The 26653-nt window shown below is 38.4% G+C and overlaps 1 protein-coding gene across 4 annotated transcripts in view; it reads right to left on the bottom strand.

Moving 5' to 3' along the window:
• TPK1 (thiamin pyrophosphokinase 1) overlaps positions 1-26653 on the bottom strand; it is a 304375-nt gene that overhangs the window by 80555 nt on the left and 197167 nt on the right. For all 4 annotated transcript variants that reach the window (XM_054639468.2, XM_077178868.1, XM_054639477.2 and 1 more), the window contains one exon: positions 25017-25163. In XM_054639468.2, coding sequence (XP_054495443.1) covers positions 25017-25163 — 147 coding nt within the window. The remainder of the gene's footprint in view (positions 1-25016; positions 25164-26653) is intronic.

Here is a 26653-nt window from a genome sequence, read left to right as displayed (position 1 = left end):
TTAATCCTGGAAAACAAAGAAAGAGCAAGATCTAACAAAAACATAAATTTGAGTTATTACCCCTAACCTAGAGCTACTGCAGATATATCCAAAAGAAATGTGGCGGTAGTTAAAGTTTCATGCTCAAAGCAGCAAGTTTGCTTTCAGGATATTGCATCTTATACTCCTAATGGGTGAAGCCAAAAATGCCACTGTGTTTCCTGATGTCTGCAGCTGAGGCAGCCTTAAATTCACTCTAAGTTTGGAGAGTTTGTTTTAAATACCAAGTGCTTGGGGCACAACTTTTTCTCTTCTGTGCTTCTGTACTCGGTCTCAATATGTGGAAGCATATAGATAAGATTTAAATATTTTCAGACTCCACGTATCTCATTTGCATGTTCAATGAAATGTCTATGTAGCCAAAACTTATGTTTGTTTTTAGAATCAGAAGAATCAGAAAGAGCTGCAAGTAAACCTTTGCCTCTCATATATTCCTTTGAACTGTTCCAACTGTCACTGAAGGTAATGTCATTTACAAGTTTATATACTAAATCTCTGGACAACTACTACTGTGCTTTCTACTGGAGAGTTTGTGTACATAAGCAACTTCCCTTTTGAAACTTTCCAAAAGCAGACAGATTTTGTGAACAATTACCTCCTTTCCCTACATTCTAAGATCAGAGGTAAATGCATCTAGTGGAATGTATTACCTGAAATTATACTGCATATATTCTGAATCACTTATCTCTCCACAGTGTATGCAGGTATGACATACAGAACTGTGATCACATGTGATGTTTACTAATATACATCTCTACAATCCATTGAATAAGGATTTTTTTTCATTAATTCAACAGCCCATTCTATAAAATGAGGGTAATTAAATCTGGGAAGGCAATCTCTCTAAAACCAAATGCCAACTTTTGAAGTACGACTTTTCTGCACCATGGAGTCAGAGATCGAATTTTTGTCTATATCCCAGAAAGGACATGTGATAAATGGTACATTACCAAAATATGCCTTTTAAAAATTGCAAATACATTTAATCTGCAATTTTAAATATTTAAAGATATCTGGAATGTCATTTGAGATTCTTATGAAGTCTAAAGCCCTTAAGCATCTGTGTCTTATGACACAGATATATATCTATAATTTCATTCACATTGCACACATTTTTAAATACTACTCCCATGATGAAAAGAAAAAAAATCCCTTGCTCAGAAAGATAAATTCTAATGTTTTCTAAGTTAAAGATAGGCTGCTATGCTGTGTAAAAAGAGGAAATTCTGGTTACATGTTGAACTGGTTCACTGTACAGTGAAGCTTAACCTGAACACAGATGTGGGCTGAACAATAAAAACAGGTTATTTACTGGGGATGTGTAATGTGAAGCACAAGAGGATAATCAGGCCACCAGCTGATCACATCTACAGAGCTGAGAGATGAATAACTGTTTGCTGTAGGCACCTATTTATTTGGCAAGGGAGAAATAAGGGTAATTTCTTTTGCTTTCATAATAAAGAACTTCTGACTTTGGTTAAAAAAAAAATCGGGTGGCTGTAAGACTGAGAGGCTGGAGAGCAGCCAAAGGTAGAGTTTACCATAGGAATTTATTAAGATAAGCTTGCCCAAAATTTTAAAGTATGTTCTGCTTCATAAGTAAATAGAACATTGCTATTGTACTTCAAGAATTTCTTATTCATTGCTGCCTTCATATCATCATGTAAAAACATTTCAAGACACTTACAAAAATGCATAATCTCTTAACACTGCCATCTGCAGAGCCAGAACAAAATGAACAAATGTGTTCTGACTTGGTGAATGAAAGATTCTATGTTTCAGTGACTAGACTATGCAGTAAATACCCATTAACCATCCATCTGATCATGTTTAATTTTCAGTATTTCTGCAAAAACCTCATTAATGACTTCTGCAAATTACTGACCATGCAGTTGGTCTCAGTTTATGTGACTAGTATTGCGTGTAGTAATGTAGCACAACACCCAGCAGATTACAGACCAAATCTTCATTTCATTGCAAGGCAACATCTTACTATAAATTTAGATGGCTGAAAGATAGGGAGTTTCTTTTGTTACTTCCACAGATTTATCCAACAATCATGAATTTGAATCACTACTGAAATATGCTGCAGAGGCTTCAGCTAACGTGAGGAGAATGAGGTAATCAATGCATCCTAGACCCTTACAGGGCATTTACATTTCTACTTTTGGCAGCCCCTGCCTAGCCCAAAGAAGAGTTGCTTGTTGTTTTTGATTTAAAACCAAAATCTCCCTCCCTCAGAAAAGTCTCACAGGGATCCCTGCATAAACAAGAGAGTCAGCTGATATGTGGAAAAGTATTCAATCCCTTCCCACTTTCAGATTAGCTATTATTAACAAGAGGCTGAAACCAGGCACTCCAGGATGCTTTTTCTGCAGTTGCCTAAAGATCAGCTCCACAATGCCTGCCTGATGGGGAAAGCTCCCTCAGTCACTGGAAAATGAGAAATACAAAACCCCAAACCTACTCTGAGAAACATGAATGACTATTCATCCTCATACTCAAATAAGATTATTGGTAATTACCATGAAACATGCTACTGCTGCTGCACCTTCTGCTTCCATGCAGAGCATAAGCCTGCTCAGCTTTAATCCCTGGAGTAAATAACTCTTTTGACCCAGGGCTCACATTCCTGACAAAATCTCTTTCCATTGCCTGAAAAACAGCAGGTTTCATGAAACTATAAGCAAAAGAAGCTAGCAAAATGTCAATCAGCAGCCTGAAAAGGTACTTGCTGTCAAGGCAATGCAACAACTCTCGCTAGCAGTCACAAGGCTCTTGCAGGTTCTGTCCACCTCCCACAACATTTTGTCTGTGCTCCAGTGCTCAGAAAGGCTGAGTAAAGGGGTCAACCTTTGTTCTATCACCAAACCATTTTACCAGCAGTCACAGGCAGACCCTAGGCTGGGGGCCTTTATAGGAAAGCAGTATATGCAGAGGGAAGGGCCCGATTCCCACAGGAAGGCACTGAAACTGCCTCTCAGGTGAACTCACTGACTGCCCCATCACTAATTTTACACACTAAACCCCCTTCACATCACCCTCTTGGGGGTCTTCAGGCAGTGCCACCTCTGACTGTGGCAGCCCAGCCCCTTGGGGCTCCTGCACTCTGCTTGTTGCCCACAACCTGGGGCCATCAGGACCTGACCCAGTGTCCCCAGGTCCCCATGGCCCTGCCCTCCTGGGCTCACACCCTCTCCTGTCCCCATCCCCATGGAGGTGCCCAGTTCTTGGGGCTGGGGTTGGGGAAGGGCTTGGGCTGCCAGGCCCCCCAGTCACCTCCTGGTGTCCAGGGAGCCTGAGCCACTGCACCTTGGGTGTCTGCTTTCATCTTACTGCTAAGTGAAAAAGGCTCATGAAACTGGGACATACAAGGGGGGAAAATTGCAATTCAAACTTCTACATCTTTCTGAGTGAGATCTAATATTTCTAAAACAGAAGATAAGAATAATTTAAAAACTGAGATTCTCTTATAAGTTGAACAGAAATAAAGGTCACAAAAAATGATTTGTTTTCTCTACTAGACCAGTTATCAGTGACTAATGGATTATCTAATAGAATATTGCTATTTTATTGAAAAAGGACACCTCCCAAACCATCTTTTATTCATTCTTTGGCAGAAGTTGTTTCATTTTTCCTAATTTTTCAATATTAAAATGAAGGTCAAAAAGGACCATCTCTTGTCAGTTACAAAATTATTCAACCAAGTCCATTGCATTAATTACAGATTTTATATACTGCTTGAAATAAGAATGAAAGAGGAAAGCCAAATTAATGTGCAAGGTGCTTATCTGAAACTTAGATTTCTCTTGAAACTAAGAGAAATGCCTTTAGAAGCCACTCTAAGAAAATCAATTTACAAAAATGCAATTGTTTCTTCCTACAGTGAAAAGTAACCAGCCACCAGTATATTGGTATTTTATTGATGGGCACAGTAAAAGAACATATAAAAACATTTTCTGTAGACTCGTTTACACATGTTTCTTCATGTGCTATTTCTTCAGTTGATATGAGTTCCACTTATACTTTCTAAAAATACTCTGTCTTGAAAGGTCTGCCTTGGTTAAGACATCTTTACTTTTATTCTGCAAAGGAGTAGGAAACCACTTCACCATGCCACAACTTTTTTTTTTTTTTTTTCCTCCCAAACCCCAGAATCAACTAAATTAAAATGATATGCTTCCCCCAAACTCAAGTCCTTGGAACTATATCTGCAGGTCTAATCAATGCAGATGCACTGAAATGCAGAAATTAGCTTTCAGGTCACCATGTACATACCTTCTCTCTTATGCACCACACATTTTAAACATCTGACAACAGTTTTATTTTAGGACGGTTAATCATCCATGAGTATTTACTTATAAAAGCCTGTTTTCAAGGGAACCTAACTAGACCATAAAAATTTGCTTTAGGCAGAGACAAGTACAAAACAGAAGTTAATGCTTTTAGTTTGTTTCCAGAATAATAAAAACACATTTGAGCACTCTTAAGTCATTGACATCAGTGGATCCAATAAAAATTGCTTTTACTTTTAAACCAAGTTTTGCTAACCAGAGTGTAAAGATGCCTAACTGTTCTGATATTTATTTGAGGTCTAAGATACTTCAGAGAATGGTAAAGTCTGGCAGAAAAGGCTTTTCTTGAGAAGGGGGGAGATGTTATTACAAAAGATTCCTTTTTACAGATCTTGCAGAGCAGAGCTGTCACTGGGAAGAAAGTCTGTTGTAGGTCATGCTATCACAATGTTTTTCTTGCTCATCAGTGAAAAGTCAGAATAGTGTTTTCAAGGGCACTCAGTGCCCACCTACTTCTCCTCTCACTAATATTGATGCCTCAGGTTTTGGCTTTTATATTTTTCAGATTCTGTTCTGCTTTAGTGTACAAGTCTAGGCTTCATATTAGGGGATAATAAGCTCTCTCTACAGAACAGGTAGACAAAACAATTCCTTCTCTAGCTGGGGACCCAAGGACAACTGATCCAGATCTCAGGCCCAAGAATATAAACAACAGGGGACTGAAAAGAGAAAACAAGAAGGATGGAACTTCATGGGCTAAAGCTGTGGATGGACAACTAGCTCCAATATGCTAATCGACCAAAACTTATAAAAATGTGAGACTGGTTGTCCATTTTTGTGGCCATTTTGGGTTGTGCTGCCCAAAGTGGATCTACTGAGGCCTCTTAAAAAATACCTACTTTATTCTTTAGCTCCATCAAGTCTCTGTTCTAGGTCAGCTTTCACAAGGCATCAATATCACCATCACTAACATTCCCTGGAGTCCAGTGGGAGCTCAGGTGAATAACACTGAACATTTTCAGAAAATGTTTTAATAATGACTTCAGAATATTGTTTAAAACTAGGAGTGTTCATCTATCTAATGCCACATCATTGTCTGTCCTCCATGTATTTTTCTTTCTTATTTCAGATGTATTGACCAACTGTCTAAAAACACTGGTTTCCTATTTTGTCCAATACAATTATCCATAGATAGCTATAACAGTGATCTTTAAAATCAAACAGAATTTTTGTACAGTAATGTTATACATACAGGGTATTTACATAAAGGTATGATACACTAGCCTGCCTACAAAACATTTTCCCCATTCATTTCTATCCCAGACTCAATCCTATCAAAATTCCTTTAAGAGCTTCTTTATATTCTTTAAAAATTAAGAAACTGCCACAATCAAAGTTGATTTGCTAGAAGCAGGTACTTACTTTCAATGTAGCATATTTATAAAGCATCCCTATACACTGCTGGCAAATGCTACAGGGCATATAGTCTATACACAAGCACACAGGGAATAGTGTTCCCACACCTTTATCCTCTCTTTTTTCCCCTTAATTTCTTCTTTGTTTTTCCCACTATGCTCTTTATTCTAAGCATATTTTTCTATTTGTCTGTGGAGTCAAACACATGAGTCAAACCACGCTAAGACTCAAGCCTACACAAATCCCTCTTACTCAGAAATAAAAGAAACAGTAGGGATGGTCTTGGACTAAGCCTCTAATCTGACCTCCCTGGAACTTGGACATATATACACATGTGCAAGGAAACTCCATCACATTTTAGATGAGAGTTACATCCAAAAAGTGATGAGATTCAGAAAAAATATCAAGAATGAAGCACAGTGGAGACAAACATACAAGTGACTTCAAAAATGTAGGGATTTTTCTTGTCTACTGAGAGCACTAGAAGTGCCAGTAAGACTTGCTATGCTACAGCACATCAAGGTAATGTTTTTCAGCTTGGCACATAACATTTTGACAAGTCATTTAAGGCCTTAAACTTTAATGAATATGGAAGCAATAATAAAAATGCATGACATATACAGTGTGTGTTTGCTGCCTAAGAGAATGTTTTTCTACCAGAATATGTTCTGCCTGTACCTGCTCAAAATGTGGCTAGTTATCTGCTGATGAACTCACAATTGCTCTTAAACTTCAATGCTTTATTATAAAAGTCTATATGGTTTTATTACTTGTGTACGCAAACACACCCACATTTCCCACCCATCATAAATATAAATCAGGAGAGAAATAAGGAATTAAAATTCCTCCTCAGCCATTCTCAACAACTGCGGTAATCTTCATTTTCACCATTCAGTGCTCACACATACAGAAATGCAGGTGCTTATTTCTAGCATTGCTAAGATAGTAAGTTAAATCAGTTGAGGGGTCAGGAACAATGTTTGATAATTCAATGTTTGATAAAGGGTTCAGGTAGCCTTTTGAAAAATTAACTCCTGCAAATGAGGTCTTGTCCCCCTGAAAGAGCTTCATTTTTCTGGGCAGTACAATTACGAAGAGTCTTAGAGAAGTGTAAGATTTCTCATCCGTGTGGGCACCAAAGTTCAGAGAGTGCTAAATACTCTCCTTCCACTTTCCAATTAGCTTTCTCATAAACACATGCATTTTCCTGCTGATGCATAAAACATGTCTGTTAGTCTGAGCAGTGACTTAGATCCAAAGAGTGTCAAACATGAAACAACTAAATCTTCTAAAAAGTCTAATGAAGTAACAGGCAGAGTACACAATTCTGAAGTTGCACCGATATTTCTAGGATATATGTCTTTGGGATATTTCTGTTCTAAAGCCAATATTATATTTCTTTTTTCTCTTAAAAACACAGACAGATATTTGGAGGAGACTCTGAGAGTGTTTTAGTTCTGTTACGTTACAGATTACAAGAATAGACTCATCTTTGCATTTCCATCAAGATGAAAGCTGGATTTTCAAACACTTACTCAGTTTTTACCTAATCTGTCTTAATATCTTAAAATGGAAATACCCTTTTAAAACATCAATCAATTCAGAGTAGCTTTCAAATACTCTCCAATATATATCAATATACTGCTTTTTCTCTCCTATAACAATAAATGGCACATTTAGACACACCATCCCCAAATAACTATTATAATATACTGTCCATCCATCCATCCATCCATCCATCCATCCATCCATCCATCCATCCATCCATCCATCCATCACTCCTGGAAGCATAACAGTTATAATACTATGGTTAATAATACCCCCTTCAAAAAATCATATTCCATTTTTGGCAACATATTATGGATCTATTATGAAACTAGGCTAAATGTTCTTTATTAGATAGCTTTTAATTTTTAGAACTATGCAATTTTCTCCAGGTACATAGGAGCCCAGCTACACAGCAGAAAAAAAGCTCAGGAGTTTTGGAAGGGGAAAACACATGTGTGACTGTGATATATTTATAGTCAAACACACACAGACCTACAATCTTTAAACCAAACACTCCTCATTATGTATTACATGATATATCATGTTTATGTGATAATAAGTCACAGAAATCACATCAGTTCCTCAGATGCAAAGTTACTTCTAAGAAGCTCTGCCTTTTACTCTGCATTTGTTGAACCTTCACTTATGACCAGGGCCATTCAACAGCAAGGAACACACTGGAAGCAATTATGTTTATTTCCTTGGAATATTTCTTAGATGAAGAAAAGAAATCACACTTATCATTTGACCCTCAGTTACAGGTAATGAATATTAAGGCTCTAGCTAGTACCAATTATAGCCCATTTTGAAAAGACTGGCATGCTTTGCATGACCTTCTCTGTCCTTAGAAATGGAGGAGTTTGTTTATAGCTGATTTGGGAAACTCATTGCTTTCTGATGCAGAAACAGAACTCAGGTAAGAAAAATGCTCATCCTCCCAGTGTATCTCCCTCTGCCTTCCAACTCCTTTCCAATCTTTTTGTGGCTGTCTCCCCACCTGCCACACCACCCTGTACTTGTCACAGTGCCTGGGCTCTAGAGTAGTGTACTTGTGAATATTTGCACTTTTTTAACATAAAATCACAACCAAAACACAAAGCAATGAATCTCAAAGAATCATTCCCTTTGTCTCAAATAAATCAAACAGAGAAAAATTTTGTCCCTGACATGAATAAATTCTGCCTGGGGGAGCAGTCAACCCAACAAGTAGAGTGAGTGAGTGAGTGAGTGAGTGAGTGAGTGAGTGAGTGAGTGCATGTGTGTGTAGACTTCCAACAGATACTCTTCTATGAACTTAGAGACCATTTCAATCTCCTTTTCAATCTACCATGGATCCAGATAATGCTTATGAGCATCTCTTGAAATTTTTCCTAAATGTACAATAGGAAAACAAATGTTTAATATTTTTATCCCAGTAAATAATCACCATATCCTCACTCTCTTAGTTCTTCAAGTAATTAATTTCATGTTCTCCTTTTATAGCCTGTCTAAAGTCTACAGCACTCTCCAGTCCATATATAATTTGCAAGATCTGCATTGCCTCTCTTCTCTTTGCATCTTTTCACCAATTTCACTCCTGCAGCACATTAAGTACAAATGTTTTCGCTCCATTTGCAAAGTTAATGCCTAACTTGGCCTAGATTACCTAACCAAAAACTTAAAAACCTACTCTACCTTCTCCCTACAGAAGGACAGGCATGATTCTGATTTTCTCATAGTGTATTCAATACTTTCAATTCAATACTTTATTTGACACACAATTTTTGAAGTGTCTTTATTTCAGGAAAAAGAAAGATAAAGAAATGTATGCTAGTTCTACACAACTGTGGTGAATAAGTATTCAACTACATATTTTTAAACTAATTTCAAGAAACTTGGCCTCCCTAAAAATACAGGCCAGCAGCTCTTCCAAGAAATGAAAGAATCAGCTACTTGCTTAGGGATTTATACATCTACATTTACAGATTAGTTTGGATAAGAGAGGGGGAAGGTGTGCCTGTCCATCCGACCACTAAAGATTGTCTGGCTACATACTAACAGAGCTACAACTTCCTGCTATGCTTGAGTAAGCTGTGCTCATGACAGCTCATTGTGCTGGGACATGATATATGTATTTTGTAGACACCTCAGAGAATGAGAACAAACCTTGCTGTAAGCTCTATTATGTGATACCCCAGGATTTTCTTTTGCTCACTCACCTATGAAAGACTGTGATAGCTATAGTCATTTTCCCTTCTGCATCTCTAACCTACACATCTCTAACACATTAAAAAAGGCAGGGGGGAAAAAACATTCATCTTCTGATGTCTTCTGTGAACTGCTTTTTCTGATGACAATTGGAATAGAACTTGTAAAATTCTGATGAGATGAGAAATGTTTTATTGGATGGCACAGCGGTCATGCACAGGGGCAGAAAGCTGGAAGATGTTAAAATGTAGAAGTTATTATTTCTAATAATTGTCTGCCACACTTTGACTAACTCTTTGTTTCTTCTTTTCCTGGATAAATTGTTCATTAGAAATAATCAGCTATTATAATTGGCATATATATATATTTGGCCACTCTAAGCCATGGCATTCTCAGATTCAAGCATATGGGTTTTTTTTTCAGGCTTCTTAAGAAATGAGATTATTTATACAAATCCATCTCTTTATAATTTCTCCTAAGGAAGTTTAGGATGAGTTTTACTATAGAAAAGTGAGCTTCTCTGATTTTTCTGAAAGGATTAAGCACTTTCAGTAAAAAAAATCTCCATCATCTCTAAAGGTCATTCTTAATAAAGTCACAAGGACCAAGGAGGAAATAGGTCCCAGTTGACAGGTCCCTGGAAATCGAAACCTGGAAAACTGGATTCAATTTTCAGTATGGTATTGACTCCCTGAGTGCCTGAGAAAATAATTTCCCTTCCTCATGCCTTTGTCTCTCTCTCTCCCCCTCTGCAATATAGGAGTAATATACCCTGAGATCCAGCTAAAGGGTGTGACATGACATGTAGTCCAAGATTCACCAACAGAAGATCAGAGCCCATATGAAAACCTAGGCATGTTATTGTTTGTCATCTTATGGATTCTTATAAAAATAACTGTTTCCAACAAAGACTTTGTACATCAGTTACCCTTCACAATAAAAAATGTTGAGAATACACAGCCACAGTAACCTGATTTTAGGTGTACAGGCTGAAGGAAAGGATCATGGTATGACAGTTCAGTACAATTTAACACCATAGAGGCCACTATCAAGCACATCTAAATACTAAGCTGATTATCAGATTTACTTCACTTTCCCCCTCTCCAAGATGACTACAAAGGAGGAGTTATCAAAACAATCAGCTTCAGGTAACCTCTTGCTGACTCAACATTGGATTTTTATCCCTCAAATAGGAAAATAAAAGAAAAGTCCAATTATAAAACAGTGGTATTAAAATCACCTGCATTTCCAGAGTTCTATGGAGAAATACTGACAAACTTCAAGGAGAGACAATCTTGTTCTCACTCCCCCAGCTGAAAGTGAAGTTTGCATAGGAGCAACTAGATGCAGGCATTTGGCAGGCATGGCCTTCCAGGGGGAGACACCAGCAGGGAGTCAGCTCCACTGAACTGCAGGGGTTGACTCAGGCTGTTTCAGAAACACGAGCTCCTACTGCCTTTCGAGATGAGAGATTTGAACATCATCATGCATGGGTTTCCAAGGGCTACAGAAATGAGTGATTGCATTCACTTCATTATCTGAAGGCTGTGCCTTGGGTAGGGACACCTTTCACTAGACCAGGCTGCTCAAAGTCCCATCCAGCCTGGCCTTGAACACTTCCAGGGATGGGGCACAACAGCTTCTCTGACTTTTAACAGACTGCAGTAAATAATTAAAACTGCTTCACTTTCTCAGATGATTTGGAATTATAAAGAAGGTTTAGTATTTTATCTCCTTAAGAGTTTTTGAGGACTTTTTGACAGTTCAGTGGGCTTTAATACTAGAAATACTTAAAAATTCCTACACTATTGCTAGGAAACTAATTTTCTAAAACAATAGCTTCATAATACCTCTTCCCTAAGGAGACACAGAATGAATTTAGTACAATAATCTGGAACTAGGTTTAAGTACGAAAAAGAATTTAAAAACAGGAGAGATGTTCATGAAGAGCATTACTATTGATAAACTGGAAATTAGATGTTGCCCTGATATTTCTGCAACTTCACTGTGTGCTTGTGAACAGGAAAGAAGATCCAGAAGTCAGAGAGATGAAAGACCAAGAAATGACACAAGCATTACTAATTCAGTCATATCATTAGGCTTACAGAAAATTGATAAAATATGTGTAATAGGGATGATGAGCTACTCCCTTTATCTGCACAGGTTCTGAAGTGCATCTCTTTTGTGGCATTCGCCTTCTGGCACACCAGAATGGCTGGATTTGTTTATGAGACCTCAGGCTGCTGCTCAAGAGTAGTTCTGCCTCTGGCCATCCATCTCACTCAACAGGAATACACCAGACTCTCCAAATTCCACAAGGATTTCAAGAACCATTAAGCATGGATGGGTTAAGGCTGCATGTGGTAGCTTACACACCTACAACATGTGGAAATAACTCCCACAAAATCCTGAATGGACAGGAGGGTCTATGACTTTATGCAGAGACATACTGGCCCCTCAGAGACCTACTGATTCTTCTCTTGGTGCTCCTCTAATTGCTTTAAAGCTTCAGTCAATACCTTGGGTAGAGTTAATATCTTATCAGTTTTATTCTCAGTTCCCAGGTTCCTCTAACATAAAGGAAACGGGCAGCTCTTCCTTAAAAACATCACTAAGCTTGCAGCTAAATGAGACTGTCTGCCTGTGGCATCATTGACACAGAAGACTAATTCCAGATCTTCAGCTGCTCTTGCTTCACTCTGAAGTGTGTCCTCCAATTGAGGAAAAACTGCTGATGGTTAACAACAGAAGAAAAATACACCTTTTCTTTTTTTCTTTTTTTACCAGAGAGTCTTCCTCTTTTCCCTGTCCTAAAAGAAAAGTGATATGTGAGAAAGAACTGAATAATGTGCCCCATTATTGAGAGATATATACATACTGCAATGCAGCTTTTAAATGCTTGCATCTAAAAACCCTTAAGGTACGAGGTAGGAAGACCTCAGACTCATAACACAAGGGTACATTTCATTGCCAACACTGTGGTTTGTAGAAGAGAATTCTGCAAGCTAATTATTCTTCAATCTGATAATTTGCTCTTTCACCAGAATAAAAGGATTCCCCTCTGGGTGCACCTCCTTCTTTTCCCTCAGGTTCCTCATATTGCTGAAATTGAAGGCCATAATTCAATTAACAAAGGATGGGAACTCTTAATGAAAATTAACCACTCAGAGACAGAAGTTGATGACACAGAAATGTCGATACTCCCCATGAAGCACCACTGGCTGTCATGTGGATGGGAAAATGCAGAGACATCTGAACTTGGAATTACACACCAGATGAGGTAACTATACTTACATCTGCAGACCACTGTTCAAAGAAGTGCTTAAGCACAGATTAGATTACATTAATCTGCTTTGCCATATGCTTACATTTATTCTGTATGGGTAACATCACTAGCCAAAAGGTATATGATTTCACAGTAGTGCATTTTCCCGGATTGCTAAACCACCTTTGGATATCTGATTTCTTATGGCATACATGAAAGCAATGCCTACATTTCAAAATTTTTAAGGTTGGAAGGGACCTCTGGGGATCATCTACTCCAACATCCCTATAAAGGCAGGGTCACCTAGGGCAGGTTACACAGGAATGCATCCAGGAGGGTTTTGAATGCCTTCGCAGAGGGAGACTCCACGACCTCCCTGAGCAGCCTGTCCAGTGCTCTGCCACCCTCAATGTAAAGAAGTTGTTCCTCATGCTGAGGTGCAATTTCCTGTGCTTTAGTTTATGGCCATTGCTCCTCATCCTGTAACTGGGCACCACTGAAAAGAGTCTGGCACCATCCTATTGGCATCTGCCTTTGAAATATTTATAGGCACTAACAAGATCATCTCTCTCGCTTTCCTCTAAAACAAGCCCAGCTCCCACAGTATAAGAGAGATGCTCCAGACCCCAGATCATCTTTGTGGCCTCCACTGGACATTCAGTAGCAACTTGTCCAGATACAACACTCCAGATGTGGCCTCACCAGGGCTGAGTAAAAGGGCAGGATGACCTACCTTGACCTGCTGGCCACACTCTTCCCAATGCACTCCAGGATACCATTGCCCCTCCTGGCACTGCTGGCTCAATTTGTTACCCACAATTTGTGACCCACCAAGACTCCCAGGCCCTTCTCTGCAGAGCTGCTCTCTAGGAGTTCAGCCCCCAACCTCTCCTGATACTTGGTGTTATTCCTCCCCAGGTTTGGGATCCTACACTTGCCCTTGTTGGTTTTCTCTCCACCCACTCCTTCAGCCTATCAGGATCCCACTGAGTGGCAGCCCAGACTTCAGCTGTATCAGCCTCTGCCCCCCAGTTTCACACCAAGAGCAAACTTGCTGAGGGTACATTCTATCCCTTCATCCAGGTCACTGATAAACAAGTTCAGTAAGACTGGACTCAGCAGATTCCTCACCACAGGCTTCCAGCTGACCACAACCCTCTGAGCTCTGACACTCAGCCAGTTCTTGGTCCACCCTACTGTCCATCCATCTAACCCACACTTCCCACAATTACCTGTGATGATGGTCAGAGAGACAGTGTATTTCCAGCTGGAGTAAATAAAAGGCCAAAGGAAGCTACATCTGTGAAAAAGACTCCATGGGAGGGGCTGGAACTCCTGCTCACTGTTTGCAAACCAGCAACTGCTGAAAAGCTGATCACAGAACCAGTACGGCTCATGTGACTCAAGGTTCAAATGGATTAATGTCACTTTCAGGCTTCATGTTTAAAAAACAGCAAATTAAGGACAGTTGGAAACACAATGCCTACATATTAACAACTTTTGAAAGTTTTGTGTTTGCTTTTGGTGGGCATAGAGTTGAGGACATAAACTCAGCATAAGTGAGCTCTGATTATGCCTCCCTCTTTGTCAGTTTTCCCTTTTGTAAACCTGTTGTGCAATCTCACCCAAAGAATGATTAGGGACTTTTCCTTCTAACTTCATAGAGTCATAGAATCCCACAGGCAGGGATGCCATTCACTCCACCAGGTTGCTCAGGGCCCTGTCCAGCTTGACCTGGAACACTTCCAGGGATGGGGCATCCACAACTTCTCTGGGCAACCTACTCCAGTATCTCACCAGCCTTGCAACAAAGAATTTCTTTCTAATAGGAAAGAGAGGCATTTCCTTTCCTCTCTTTCAGCTTAAAACCACTGCATCTTGTCCTGTCATTATCTACCCATGTAAAAAGTCCCTCTTGCTCCTTTTTATGAGCCCCTGTAAAATATTGGAAGGATGCTCCAAGGTTTTCCTGAAACCTTCTGTTCTCCAGGCTGAATGACTGCACTCCATCAGCCTGTCTTCACAGAAGAAGTGCTCCAGCCCTCTGATTATCTTCATGGCCTCCACTGGCCTCACTCCAGCAGGTCCATGTTGTGGACCCCAGAGCTGGATGCAGCACTGCAGGTGGGCTCTCACCAGAGAGGAGCAGAGGGGCAGAATCCCCTCCCTCACCCTCTGGCCACGCTGCTTTGGAGGCAGCCCAGGACACGTTTGTGTCTCTGGGCTGTGAGTGCCCATGGCTGGGTCATGTCCAGCCTCTCATCCAGCAGCACTCCCAGCTCCTTCTCCCCAGGGCTGCTCTCAATAATTTCTTCTTACAGCCTCTACTTATGACTGGGACAGGTGCACCTGGACTTGTTAAACATCATGAGGAAGACTGTGGGCCCACTTCTCAAGTTTGTCCAGCTCCCTCTGAATGGCATAATTTCTGATGGAAATTTATCCATCACTGGTTTAAAGGAATTTACTCTTTTTCTAACTTTGGTCTTGAGCTTAACCAGTCCTGGTTTATCTCCCTGGCATTTACTTAGTGCATTCAGAGACAGCAATCATTTCTCCTTTCAGCATTTTCTTCTGTGAGGTTACATGAGAAACTACAACACTTCCCTTTGTAAGGTGACAAAAACATAAAAAGAGATCAGAGTGGACAGAACCACTATTTCTTGATGTGGCCACAGCCTCCTTCTGTATCAGGAGATTCCAAATTCTTCTCAACAGATACTTGTACAATGGTTCCAACACACTTACTCACTCTACCTGTGTCTCTGCAAGTGTCCCAGAATCACTTAGGTGGGAGGGAGTCTTGGGGGTGCAGCCTTCCCATCAGGTTTTGAACACTGTCAGGGACAGAGATCCTCTGGACAACCTATTCCTGTATGTAATTTGTAATTATGTTCAGAGTAGAAACTTTTCCTTATAGTTACCCTGAATCTCAGTTTAGGGCCACTGTCTGTCATTCTTCTGCTGTGCATCTCAGGAATAAACCTAGCTTCATTCATTTTCTTGAAACCCCTTTCACAGATCCTGGAAGATTGTTTCCAGACTCCTTTTCTTCCTTTTAACAGAAACATATTCACTCCAAATCCCTTAATTTTAGGATTAAGAGTAGGAAGCCTGTGCAGTGCCCTGAAGGTCATTGGCCCAACTGCAGTGCTGACAAGTATTTTTGACTGGAGTTGTCATGAGAGTGACAGACACATTACAGCCTTAAAGACAATGAAGAATTCAATCCCTGATTCCCATCTGCTCTTGGGATGTTCTGTTAGAGCAGAGAGAGTCCTGAAGTAATGTAATCAGTTGTTATCAACATAGAGAAAATTCGGATTGCCAAGTCAATCACTTCCCATGGCAAAGCTGAATAGTTCTACCTAAATCTTGTTTATCAGTGTAGTACAGCATTTTCCCTAGAACCTCTGATATTACCAAATATTATCACTCTTCTGCCCTGACCCTTTTTTAATATTAAGAGTAAATGTTGAAAATCCATACAGTTGACACCACTGCCCTGGCAGATGCAGAATTAACAGTGATACTGTAAGGGATTGCATAAACCTAAGCCATTTCACAAAGGGATTGAATTGAAGAGATAACACATTTTCAAATATAACTGAGGCCAGAATACAGATGCTCACATTCTACAACTTTAACTATTACCAGCACTCAGATGTGAACAGAAAAGTACATTATTAAATTTACCTCTAAAGGATTCTATAAACCCTTCGGGTCAACAATTAAGTGTTCAGCATTTTTATTTTTTTTATTTTGTACTAGAAAATAATTTATCACCTACTATCACTTCAATTTTGACTGTTATTTACATTCAGGATAGGAACAATAATATTGATTTTCCCTGCTATATTTCTGATTGTATGAAATAAAATATTTTTTAATTAATTTTCTTTCCAGATAAGGTTCTGTCACAGATTACAGACTTCTGATACTTGTTAGTTTCCCTACAGAACTTTCTGTAACTTAGGCAGGGAGTGAAAAAAATTGCACGCCCCTAAACTATCACTGAAATCCACTTAACACTCAGAGGAAAGTTGCTACTGCAAAACTCTGGTGAAATTCACCTCAAGCAAGGCAGTATGGTGCTTTCAGAAAGACACTGTCACTTAGTGGGTAGAACAGAATCCCAGGACTTAAGAAATTTGTGCTAGCATAATAAAGCTGAACAAAGAGTTAGAGCACAGAATGATTTCAGGGTGATGCAAAAGCACACTGCAGCAGGTATCACCCCAGCAGATTCCAGTACTAAATATGGGGCTGCTTTGGTCATTGGTACAATGAACAAAAGATGAAACATTGTGAGACCCAAGAGGAATATGATTCTATGATTCTATTAATAGATGAAGCCAGAATGACTGGGGATTGATGGATTAATGCTTCATAGCACACAATTATGACTGCCGAGAGGAGATAAATCCTGGGAAAAATCTTCAGAGTAGCAGTGGCTGCTTAAGTTAAAGATAAAAGAGTTTAGACAAAACTGAACTAAAAAAATAAGATAAGATGATGTGCTGGGAAAAGACAGTTGATGGGATTCAGGGAAAATCCAGAGGGAAAGGAAAGGGAAAGTGGAAGAAACAAGATTAGATAAAGAAAGTAAGATCTTGCAGTATGATGACTACTTAGTAAGGAGGATGGCATCTGATAAGGCAAGGCACAGAAAGTGTTAATAATTATTCCTCTGAGTTCTCCTACATCTTCATGTTTAATGGTTGACCTTGAAATTCAAAATATTGCATTACTCCTCCCAGTAATGTTAGGTGTTAGATGATAGACAAATAATTTAAATCATAATCATAAAAATACTACAAAATTGATCTGCTATGTACCAGTTTATGACACCTTCATACGACAAGCATTTGCATAATGTTCCTTTTTCAAAGTATAAAAATATGGTACCTTGTAGAAATAGAAAGCTTATTGAATTATGTACAAAATATTTAAATCTTTTGGTCAGATTTGGAATCCATATTAACAGTCTTTTGATGTGCTTTTGTCTTTTTTTTCTTTTCCTTTTGGGCCAAAAAAATCTCTTCACAAAAAGCTTAGAAAATCTTTAGCTTGCTAAAAAATCCCCATATAGGAGTAGAGTCCTACTTGGGAAAAAAACCAAACAAAACTGGAAAGAACATACACACACATACACACATTCTCCAGCTTTCTTCCATTCAGTTACAGAATAAAGATAAGTGAAAATACTGCTGTGATCTTCCTCAGCTTAGCAATATTGTCAAAACAAGATAAAGTTTTACCAGCTTCCTATTGATCCCAGTTCATATATCAGCTCCTACCCATAAGCAAATGGCAAAGACAAACATTTTGTATTTTGCTGCTGACCATTTAATGGAAAGCAGAAGAATTGTTTTATAGTACACAAAATTATTAATACCACATTGCACACAAAAGCCCAAAGTATCAGGCCACTGCAAAAAGAAGTTGTTAAAGGACAGGATGAAAAGATGGATTAAGATTTTGAAGGAAAGAAAAGTAATTGACAATTTTGGGGGAAAAAACTCCAGCAAAACAGCTCTAAGATAATCAGCTTTGTAGCAAAAACTTCTTGTGGTTTCCATAAACCAACAAAATAGGTATTATCATATTGACAAGATCATATCACAGCAGCTAGGGGCAACAACAGAGAGCAGGAATCTCATTGGAAGAGTTTTATTTAGGGCCAAGGTTCTCCTCGATGATCATCCATCAGCAGCTGCAGTAACTAATTAAAAATCTGGGCAAATATTGAAAAAAGTTGCAAGCAGAACTGTTGACACTTACCAAGTGCAAACTATTGATTGAGAATCACACTGGATGACTTCAGAATTTAGAAACATCTAAGTAATCCAATTAGACTCCTTACCTCCTTACATCATCTTCTCTTGCAGACACCTTTAAGATGTGAATTCAAAACCAGCTGTGTGATTATCATATCCTGCTATAGAATATGACTTGTTTCTTAACAATTATGAACAGATGAAAATTTCATTTAATAAAGACTATTTTTTTCACTTAGTAATGATGTTTTGGTACTTTCTTTTCCTCTCTGAATGATAGGTACTTTATTAAACTGGTTACCTGCAAGCTAACAAATTGACATATGATTTTTTTTGTTTTCAGTTTGTCTTCCTTATAAAGAAGAAATCGATAAGTATTAGATGTCATCCATAAAGTTGATGCAGGTTGCACTTTAAACTGATGTTAAATAAACTGTTTAAAGGATTTGACTATTTCAAAAGCTAATTATTTTTTCCAAGGTTCTATATAATCTTGGTATACTTAATACTACACATCTGCTGATGCTGGAATAGAAAAAGTTACAAAGAATGTAGCTGTTAAGAGAAAATCCACCCAAAAGTTTCCTTCTGTAGCAGTGAGAAGCAAGATAGCAAGTCGATATTTTCCAGGTCAGAATGTTACTGACAAATAGGAATTAATTTTGGATCACTGATATTCAGTAAAACAGAGAAATCCTGTGCAAAACCATGAAGCAACACCACTTTAAGCCATGAATTACCATGAAATAAACCTAAGTCCTTTAGACCTGTGGCCTTTTGTAGGTCACATTTACATAGGCCCACTACATTACCACAGGAAAAGAATGAATTGGTCCAGCTGATTTTCCAAGGAAAGAATAAAAAAACAGGCTAGTTTAGGTCTTATTTTAAGAACAGAAGTTGAGCTATAACCAAGTCCTCAATGTTTCTTACGAAAGAAGGAAACTAAGGCAGCTAAACTACCAATATAGAATTTTATATTTTTTTTTCCCTGAGAAGCCACTTCAATGTAATACTAAACCTCTGGAAGCACAAAATCTGTTTCTGCAAGGTTTTCTGTGAAGGAGTCAGGCACTCAGGCTCCCAGAGAAAGGTTGGATTAAGACTTTTCCTCAGCTAATATTTTTGACATTGCAGTGTTTCTGTCCAGCTGAATGGCTGGCTTTCTCATAGAAAAAGTCAGAAAAAGTAGTATTTATCAAAGAACAAGGAGTTGTATATTTGTGAATTCCACAAGGAACTTGAGGCACAGAGACTGACTGCTTTGTCAAATAGATTGAATTCCAATAGTGTTTTTTGAGAGAAGATATCAAACAGGGGAGAGAGCCTTTCAGGACAATAAACACTGTAAGTACTAAATGCATGTTTAAATATTAGATATATGTTTAAATGCCTTCCTTTACAACTGAAACTGAATTTACCCATCAAAAATACATATCTAGGAAAAGGAGACATTAAATTTCCAGATCCCAAAATTATTCCCCATAGGAGACACATTCATCAGGGATTTTCTCCATTGAGTGCAAGCCAGATCTGTTTCTTACACACGAGGCAGTACAAAACTGATTGGATAACTCATTCTTGAGGTTCCTGCAAATTTCAATTACTGGCTGCCAGAGAAAACTCACAAGCTGAAGGTATATACCCTGAACTTCCCATTAAACTTTACAAGCATGGACACAAACCAAATCAATAACATTGGCACAGAGAATTGCAGCAACAAACCCCAGCAAAGTTTCTGGTCTTTGTACCTTCTCTCACATCTGCTGCAGTGTCTCCATCTAGGAGCACATCTTCATGCCAAGTCACTCTGTCTGCACCTGTAAATCAGTTCAGGTAACAGCCCTGGAGCTCAAGCCAACCAGCACAGCAGGGCTCATGTGCATGTGGCTGCTCTCTCTTGGCCCCATGACAAGGTGGTCCCTTCCAAATATTTGGGAAGCAGCTCCTGGCCTGTGCTAAACCTGAGGCATGCCCAGATGCCATCTGTGAGAAGGATGGCTGGCTCCCACTGAAACTGTGCTCAGGACCATGCTGACTAATTATCTGCACAGCCTCCTCTGTGGCAATATTTATGTTAATTAAGGGCCTTGCTAATACTGTTGTTACTATTACCATGACACTACGTTCCACCCAGTGCAGGGCAGAGGGTGTAATGGCATTTTGTAAATAACCAAATGAGCCTCACAGTACCCATTCAGAGAAGGACATGGTTTTTACCCAATTTACAATCTAGGAGACCATGGGATCAAAAGACTACCCAATATACTTCTCTTCAAGGAAATGATGGTAAAGAGCCAAGAATAAGGGATGGAATTCCAGATTCTTATTGCTCACATTTAGCTGCTGGGCTGCTACCTATGATGTTAAATTATTCATCGTTTCTCACAGGGAAGGCAGGCACACACTCAAAAGAGAAGCTGGGTGCAAGAAAAAGGGTTATCAAAGTATTCACACACTCTTTCAAGAGTTAGTTAACTGACAAAAATATGCTGCTGTAATGCATTTTCATGTGTAGGCAGCAATTCTCCTCTACATCCTAGGGCTGGAATCCTGTGTGGGGAAAACTGAACTGCTCAGTATATGTAAAAGACAGGCCTCATTAACTCTTGGACATCTTCTCATTTCTTGGTCATAAATCCTATTACCTTGTATTACAAACTGCCATAAAACTCACAGATAAAAGATAATTTATGCTCAGTGTACAGAAGCTAATGTTTCTGTACTCCTGAGAAGCACACAACCAGAAAATGAGAAAGTATGTATGTGAAACCTTAAGCCATTCATATTGAGCATGGCTAGCATGATAAACATGACTCTAAGGGAATTATGCTCTTCAGCCAGGGTATAGTCTAATGGTAATTGATATTACCAAATTTCTAACATAAAATGTATGAACTCTTGCATAAAATGTCCTGCTTATAAAGACTGATTACTCCTTATTAAAAATTCAAGCTTTCCTCCCTCCCCCACTACAGAATGAAATATGACATCTACTCAGTACACAGGTACATTTTTTTTCTTTTTTATTTTTTTTCAAACTCCAGTCATCAGATAAGGAAATGCTTCATAACAAGCATCACATCCTAGAATTCTTACAAAGTTTCCCTGTTTCTGACTCCTATCCTAATTAGTGTTGCATGGCACACAAAAAATAACAGCCCTTGGAGTTGGCAGAATCAAAGGCAGCTCAATCTTTTATTTGCTTTTTCTCTGAAGCAATTTAAATTCCTCAGACTTTGGCACTGATTTTAACTGTATTGGTTATCTGCTCAAAGGAATATTTTGCTTTGAGCAAATGTGCTCATTTAGGCTGCTTGTCATTAGTTTTCCTTTCCCATTCAGACAAAAGAAAATCTTTCACTGTCAATTTATAAATACTGTAGCTACAAACTATGTTCTCATTGTGTGGGCCCTTCCATAGGTGCAAGTCATTTCATGCCTGCTTTCTTTTCTTCAATATTTTATTAGTGGTTTGACATATATTGAAATTAATTTATCTAAATTTACATACTTACAGTCTATATATCTACATTTCAGCCTCCCACCCAGTTTCTCCATAGAGATCATGTAGACAGGTATTTATGGGATGTAATTATTCCCATCTTTTTCCTCTTTTCCTTACAGGAGCTCATCCTTAAAAGTCAGAAATAAACATAAGAGACTTTACTTCCTTGTGGTTTTCTTTGCTTTCCATGTGAAAACATTTTTATCTATATATTTCAAAAACTTGCACTGTCTGTCTATTTCCCAAGAAATGCCTCAATAGTCAAAGTTCTAATTACTTGGATAATGTACTTGGATTCAGCACTTGGATAATGTTATTGGCTAATGAAAAAAGGCATTGTTTACCTGGTCCACCTAGCCTGGTAGTCTGCACTGGATCCCAAATCAGGCATTGTCCTTGCCATCTTCCTCTTCCAACCCTGAAGACTTTTAGCAAGCCCATAATATTTCCTGCAATGCTGTGGACCCTTTACAAGTGTGTTAAGTATTTATGTATTTCTTCTACCATAACCTTCTACACCAACATTGTAACAATGTGAAATCTCTCTCTTTCAAACAATTAATAGATTTTTGGTGGCCTTAGATATCTACTCACACCACCCTCCTCTTAGTTTCTGCACTGGTAACTATAAATTCAGCAACTTGACCTGTTACTCCCCTTGTTACCCTTCCTAGGGCTCCTAAGGAATTACCAGTCTATGTGCTGTATCCAGATACTTTAGACTCTGCCTAGGTACACATGACAGAGAACCACTCTCCTGCTATAATGAACCAAAGGCTAACATTATTTGCAAACAAAACCATAATTATGTTTTGCTCATATATTTTACCCAAAGAATCCAATAAAGATCAGATTCTTCTTCCCAAGAGAGAGAGTTTCTCTTCTACATTTATAGAAATGTTTCCACTCTACATTCAAAAAAAAGCAACATGCTCTCAACTTTATAATTTGCATCAGCATTTGAAGCTCAAAACCTTGCTTCATTTATTGCACAGTTTCCAGACTTGTATTTCGAACAGTCAGTGGGTCTCCCACTGTGTTAAACTCCCTCCTACCTTGATTTTAAATTACAAAGGGAAGAGAGGGAAAAGAGAGAATGTCATGATTGTGGCTGTTTGGAAGAGAAAAATATCAAACTGAACTCCATTAAAAAAACCCCAAAAAACAAAACAAAAAAAACCCCAACCCCCCCACCCCCCAAAAAAAACCAAACCAACAAAAAATGAGAGTACTTTCAAACTTAGGATCCTTGTGTCTCTCAGCTTATAAACTACTCACTTTTGAAAAGAAAACCAACTATCAGCTATGCAGGATTAATGTTATTATCTGTTATTATCCACAACAGTTGACTGAAAATGCCAACAGTGACAAGTTTAAACCAACAATGAAAAGCAATTTTGTGTCAAAGTTAGCACTGAGATTGTTTAAAGGCCTGCCCCTATATCTACCCCTTATTTCTGTAAGCTAGAAACAGCCTGAAGTTTCCTGTGGAACTCTGCCCATCTACAAAAAAATATTAAAAGCTTTTTGTACAGCATTATTAAAAATAGAACAAAGAAGTTTCCAGAAAACAAAACAATTAGCAACCTCCCATTTCTATTTTAAATGCACAGATCATGTTTTTTTTTCAAGTTTTAAAGGCTTTAATTATTCATGGAAGACTCATGAAAGCAACCTTAGGCATTGCGTTTTAAAGCCGCTTATGGAAAAGATGAATTAAAATAATTATAAATCTTTCCAGTCTTAGTAAGAGTTTTGTAAGTTAAACAGGAAATTGTCCACTTTATTTCAGTTCTTCAACATGTTCTTAAAAATACCCTAAAAGAAATTTACATTTGTCAGCAAAGTACTGCACTCGCAGATCAATTACAAGCAAGTTACTCCTGACTTTTAGATTTTTACCAGAGTTACCCTTTTTTTATCTTTCCCCCTCACTCTTGCTGCCTCCATCTATTTAGTTGTGCAACTAATGATCAGAGTAATTCCTCATCATACTGGCAAAACAGCTCCTGTGCCTACTACCTTTCCTGCAGCCACAGTGCTTCAAACTGTTAATAGAGCACCTGCCCCTGTGGCTTTAAATCTATAATCTCATAGAACTTCATTAATGCTTTTCTCAAATTACACTGAAGCACATCTTCAAGGTGCAAGGTTGTGTCAAACTTACCTGTGAATGTTATTTATTTTAATAGAATAAGCCCTCCAAGAGAAACTGGCAAAGTTAGGCAAGCTTTTAGAAACCTTGCCAAAGGGAAAACATATTTTCAAAATAATAAATGAATCACTGTTAGAGAAAAGTGTTTGATGTTTAGATTTGCCTTTAATTTAAATCTCAGAAGCAGAAGATCAGCAAGATATTTTGTGTGTGTTGTTTTATGAATCAATAAATGCAATAACAGATCTGAAAATCCACAGAAATAACACATCTTAAATAAATTCCCTCGTTGATGCTAGATGGATTCCCATCAGAATGAACTGTGCCACTCAGACTGCATGCAAGCTCTGCTGATGTGTATGGCAGGAATTCCCTCACAAATCCTCTCACATCTTTTCTTTGTTCCTCTTATTGAAGACATCTGTAATGCTACTCAACATGCAAAAAGGTGTGTGCTAAATTTAGACTTACTGGAATCTAATTTAAAAGATTAATATTTTTTTCCCATATATAATCAATATATTTTTTCCCATTTATAATCAATATAAATTGATATTTATCCAATTCAGTTTTCATACTTTCTGATTTTCTGGTTTCTCCCCTTTTAAACAAGTTTAAGGTGAACAAATTAAACGTAAACTTTTCCAAAGGAGGAATTCAGAGCCCATCATTTGCTGTCCACTTGCCTGCAATGTATTTTATATTTCAGCTCTGACCCTACAGAACACAGCTGATAAAGCAAGCATTTAATGGTGCAAGACCTATGGTGTCAGCGTGGGTGGAAGGTCAGTTTTATTACAAAGTAACTTTTCACAACACTTACAGGTTGAAGCAGGTAAATCAGCGAGCACTCCTGGATAACTACCACTGGAGAAGGAGTGATATTTGTTGCATGAAAAAGTGTTTCCACCGATGCCATTGTTTGGTCAAAGCGTCCTCCAAGTCCACCCAGAGCCACAATCACATCGACCTAAAAGACAGAACAAAAAGACTCACCAAGAAAAGTCTCAGGAGTGGTCTTTGGATGCTGAAAATCCACAATAAAATCACTTTGAGGGAAAAAAAAAACAACAAAAACCCCCGAAACTACTGACTATAGAAAAGCAAATGTCAAATACAGTTATTTACTCTCATTACCGATAAATACCGTTATGTGATTTTTAAGCTGAGTATTAAAGCACCATAAATCCATGGATAACATGTGGCACTTTTTAAAAGATCATAACCATTCTCCCTAAAATACTGGCCAGTCTTTGAAGGTACTAACCTGCCTGTCCTGAATATATAGAATCTAGGATATATCATTCTACACGGAAGCTCCTTGGGTAAGTGTGGCATATATGAGCACAGAACCCTCAGTTCTTTGCATCATTTCGTTATTATACTCACAGTTCACAGAGCAAATAAAGAAAATAACAGGTTAGGCCATTATGTGTCATTCTCATTCCTGCCATACAGCATTTCAATGTACAAGCAATACCACTCAAAGGCAGCCCTTGTTCAAGATTAAAAGTAGCACTGTATAGAAAGTTCTGCCCCAAGTGACTAGGACATCACCTCCCAGCTGTCAGGGACAGACAGCCACAGGAGAAGTCTCCAGTCCCAGTCACACAGAAAACACCTGTGACTGTTTCCAATATGCCGTGGTCCTGCTCAATTCTCTCACACAGGTGTTCCAGACTCTGAACACTTCATTTCCTATAAGCAGAAAAGTAGTATTCAAAAGACTTGGTTAAGAGCTTTTAGGTACTTAAATAAAAGGTCACTGAGTGCAAAGTATTATTATTATTACTTCCATAATGAGGATCAGTTATGTTCAGCAATTGTATTTTAAAGAGCTAATGCTAAGTCATATCTAGGGCCCTAAGACATTGCAGCTCTGAAGTCTTTAGAAGCTGCTTTGACAATGGCCATCTGGTTAAGTTTCCAACTTTTGAGAGCTTAAGTCTACGGTTTCTGTGATTAAATGAAATTTTACTCAACCCAAGAGCCACATAATGGTGCTCTGTGTATCTGGAATGATGTATTAATAGCATCAGCTTCTATTTTTATTACCACGTCTAGGGCTTTATGATTCTGTTGAATATTGTTTTGCATGAAAATTAAGGTCTTGAAGAGATACACCATCTTTCTCATCACCACCTGGAAAATTCTTCAGAGGCCAGAGTGGATCAATATAACACATTACACTAGCAGCAAACCCTGAAACAAAAAAACCCTATCCTTGTACTGCTGACAGCATGTATTTTCTGTGCAGATTATGGATCACACAGGCCATATGTACAACCAAGAGAATAGGGATGGTAAGAAAACCTACCTTTAAACAGAAGACAAAATAGCAAAAGGTAAAAAGCGTGTGTTTCCAGCTAAGCCATAATACCATAATATATTTTCCCTTTTATTGATTCCACTTTAGAAACAAACTGCTTTTGTTCGACTGGTGATGACTGTGAGTTAAAA

The sequence above is a fragment of the Agelaius phoeniceus genome, chromosome 1 (assembly GCF_051311805.1).
Source record: "Agelaius phoeniceus isolate bAgePho1 chromosome 1, bAgePho1.hap1, whole genome shotgun sequence".
Lineage (NCBI taxonomy): Eukaryota > Metazoa > Chordata > Aves > Passeriformes > Icteridae > Agelaius > Agelaius phoeniceus.
Note: the sequence above shows the minus strand (reverse complement) of the source record. Positions and strands in the feature narration are given on the sequence as shown.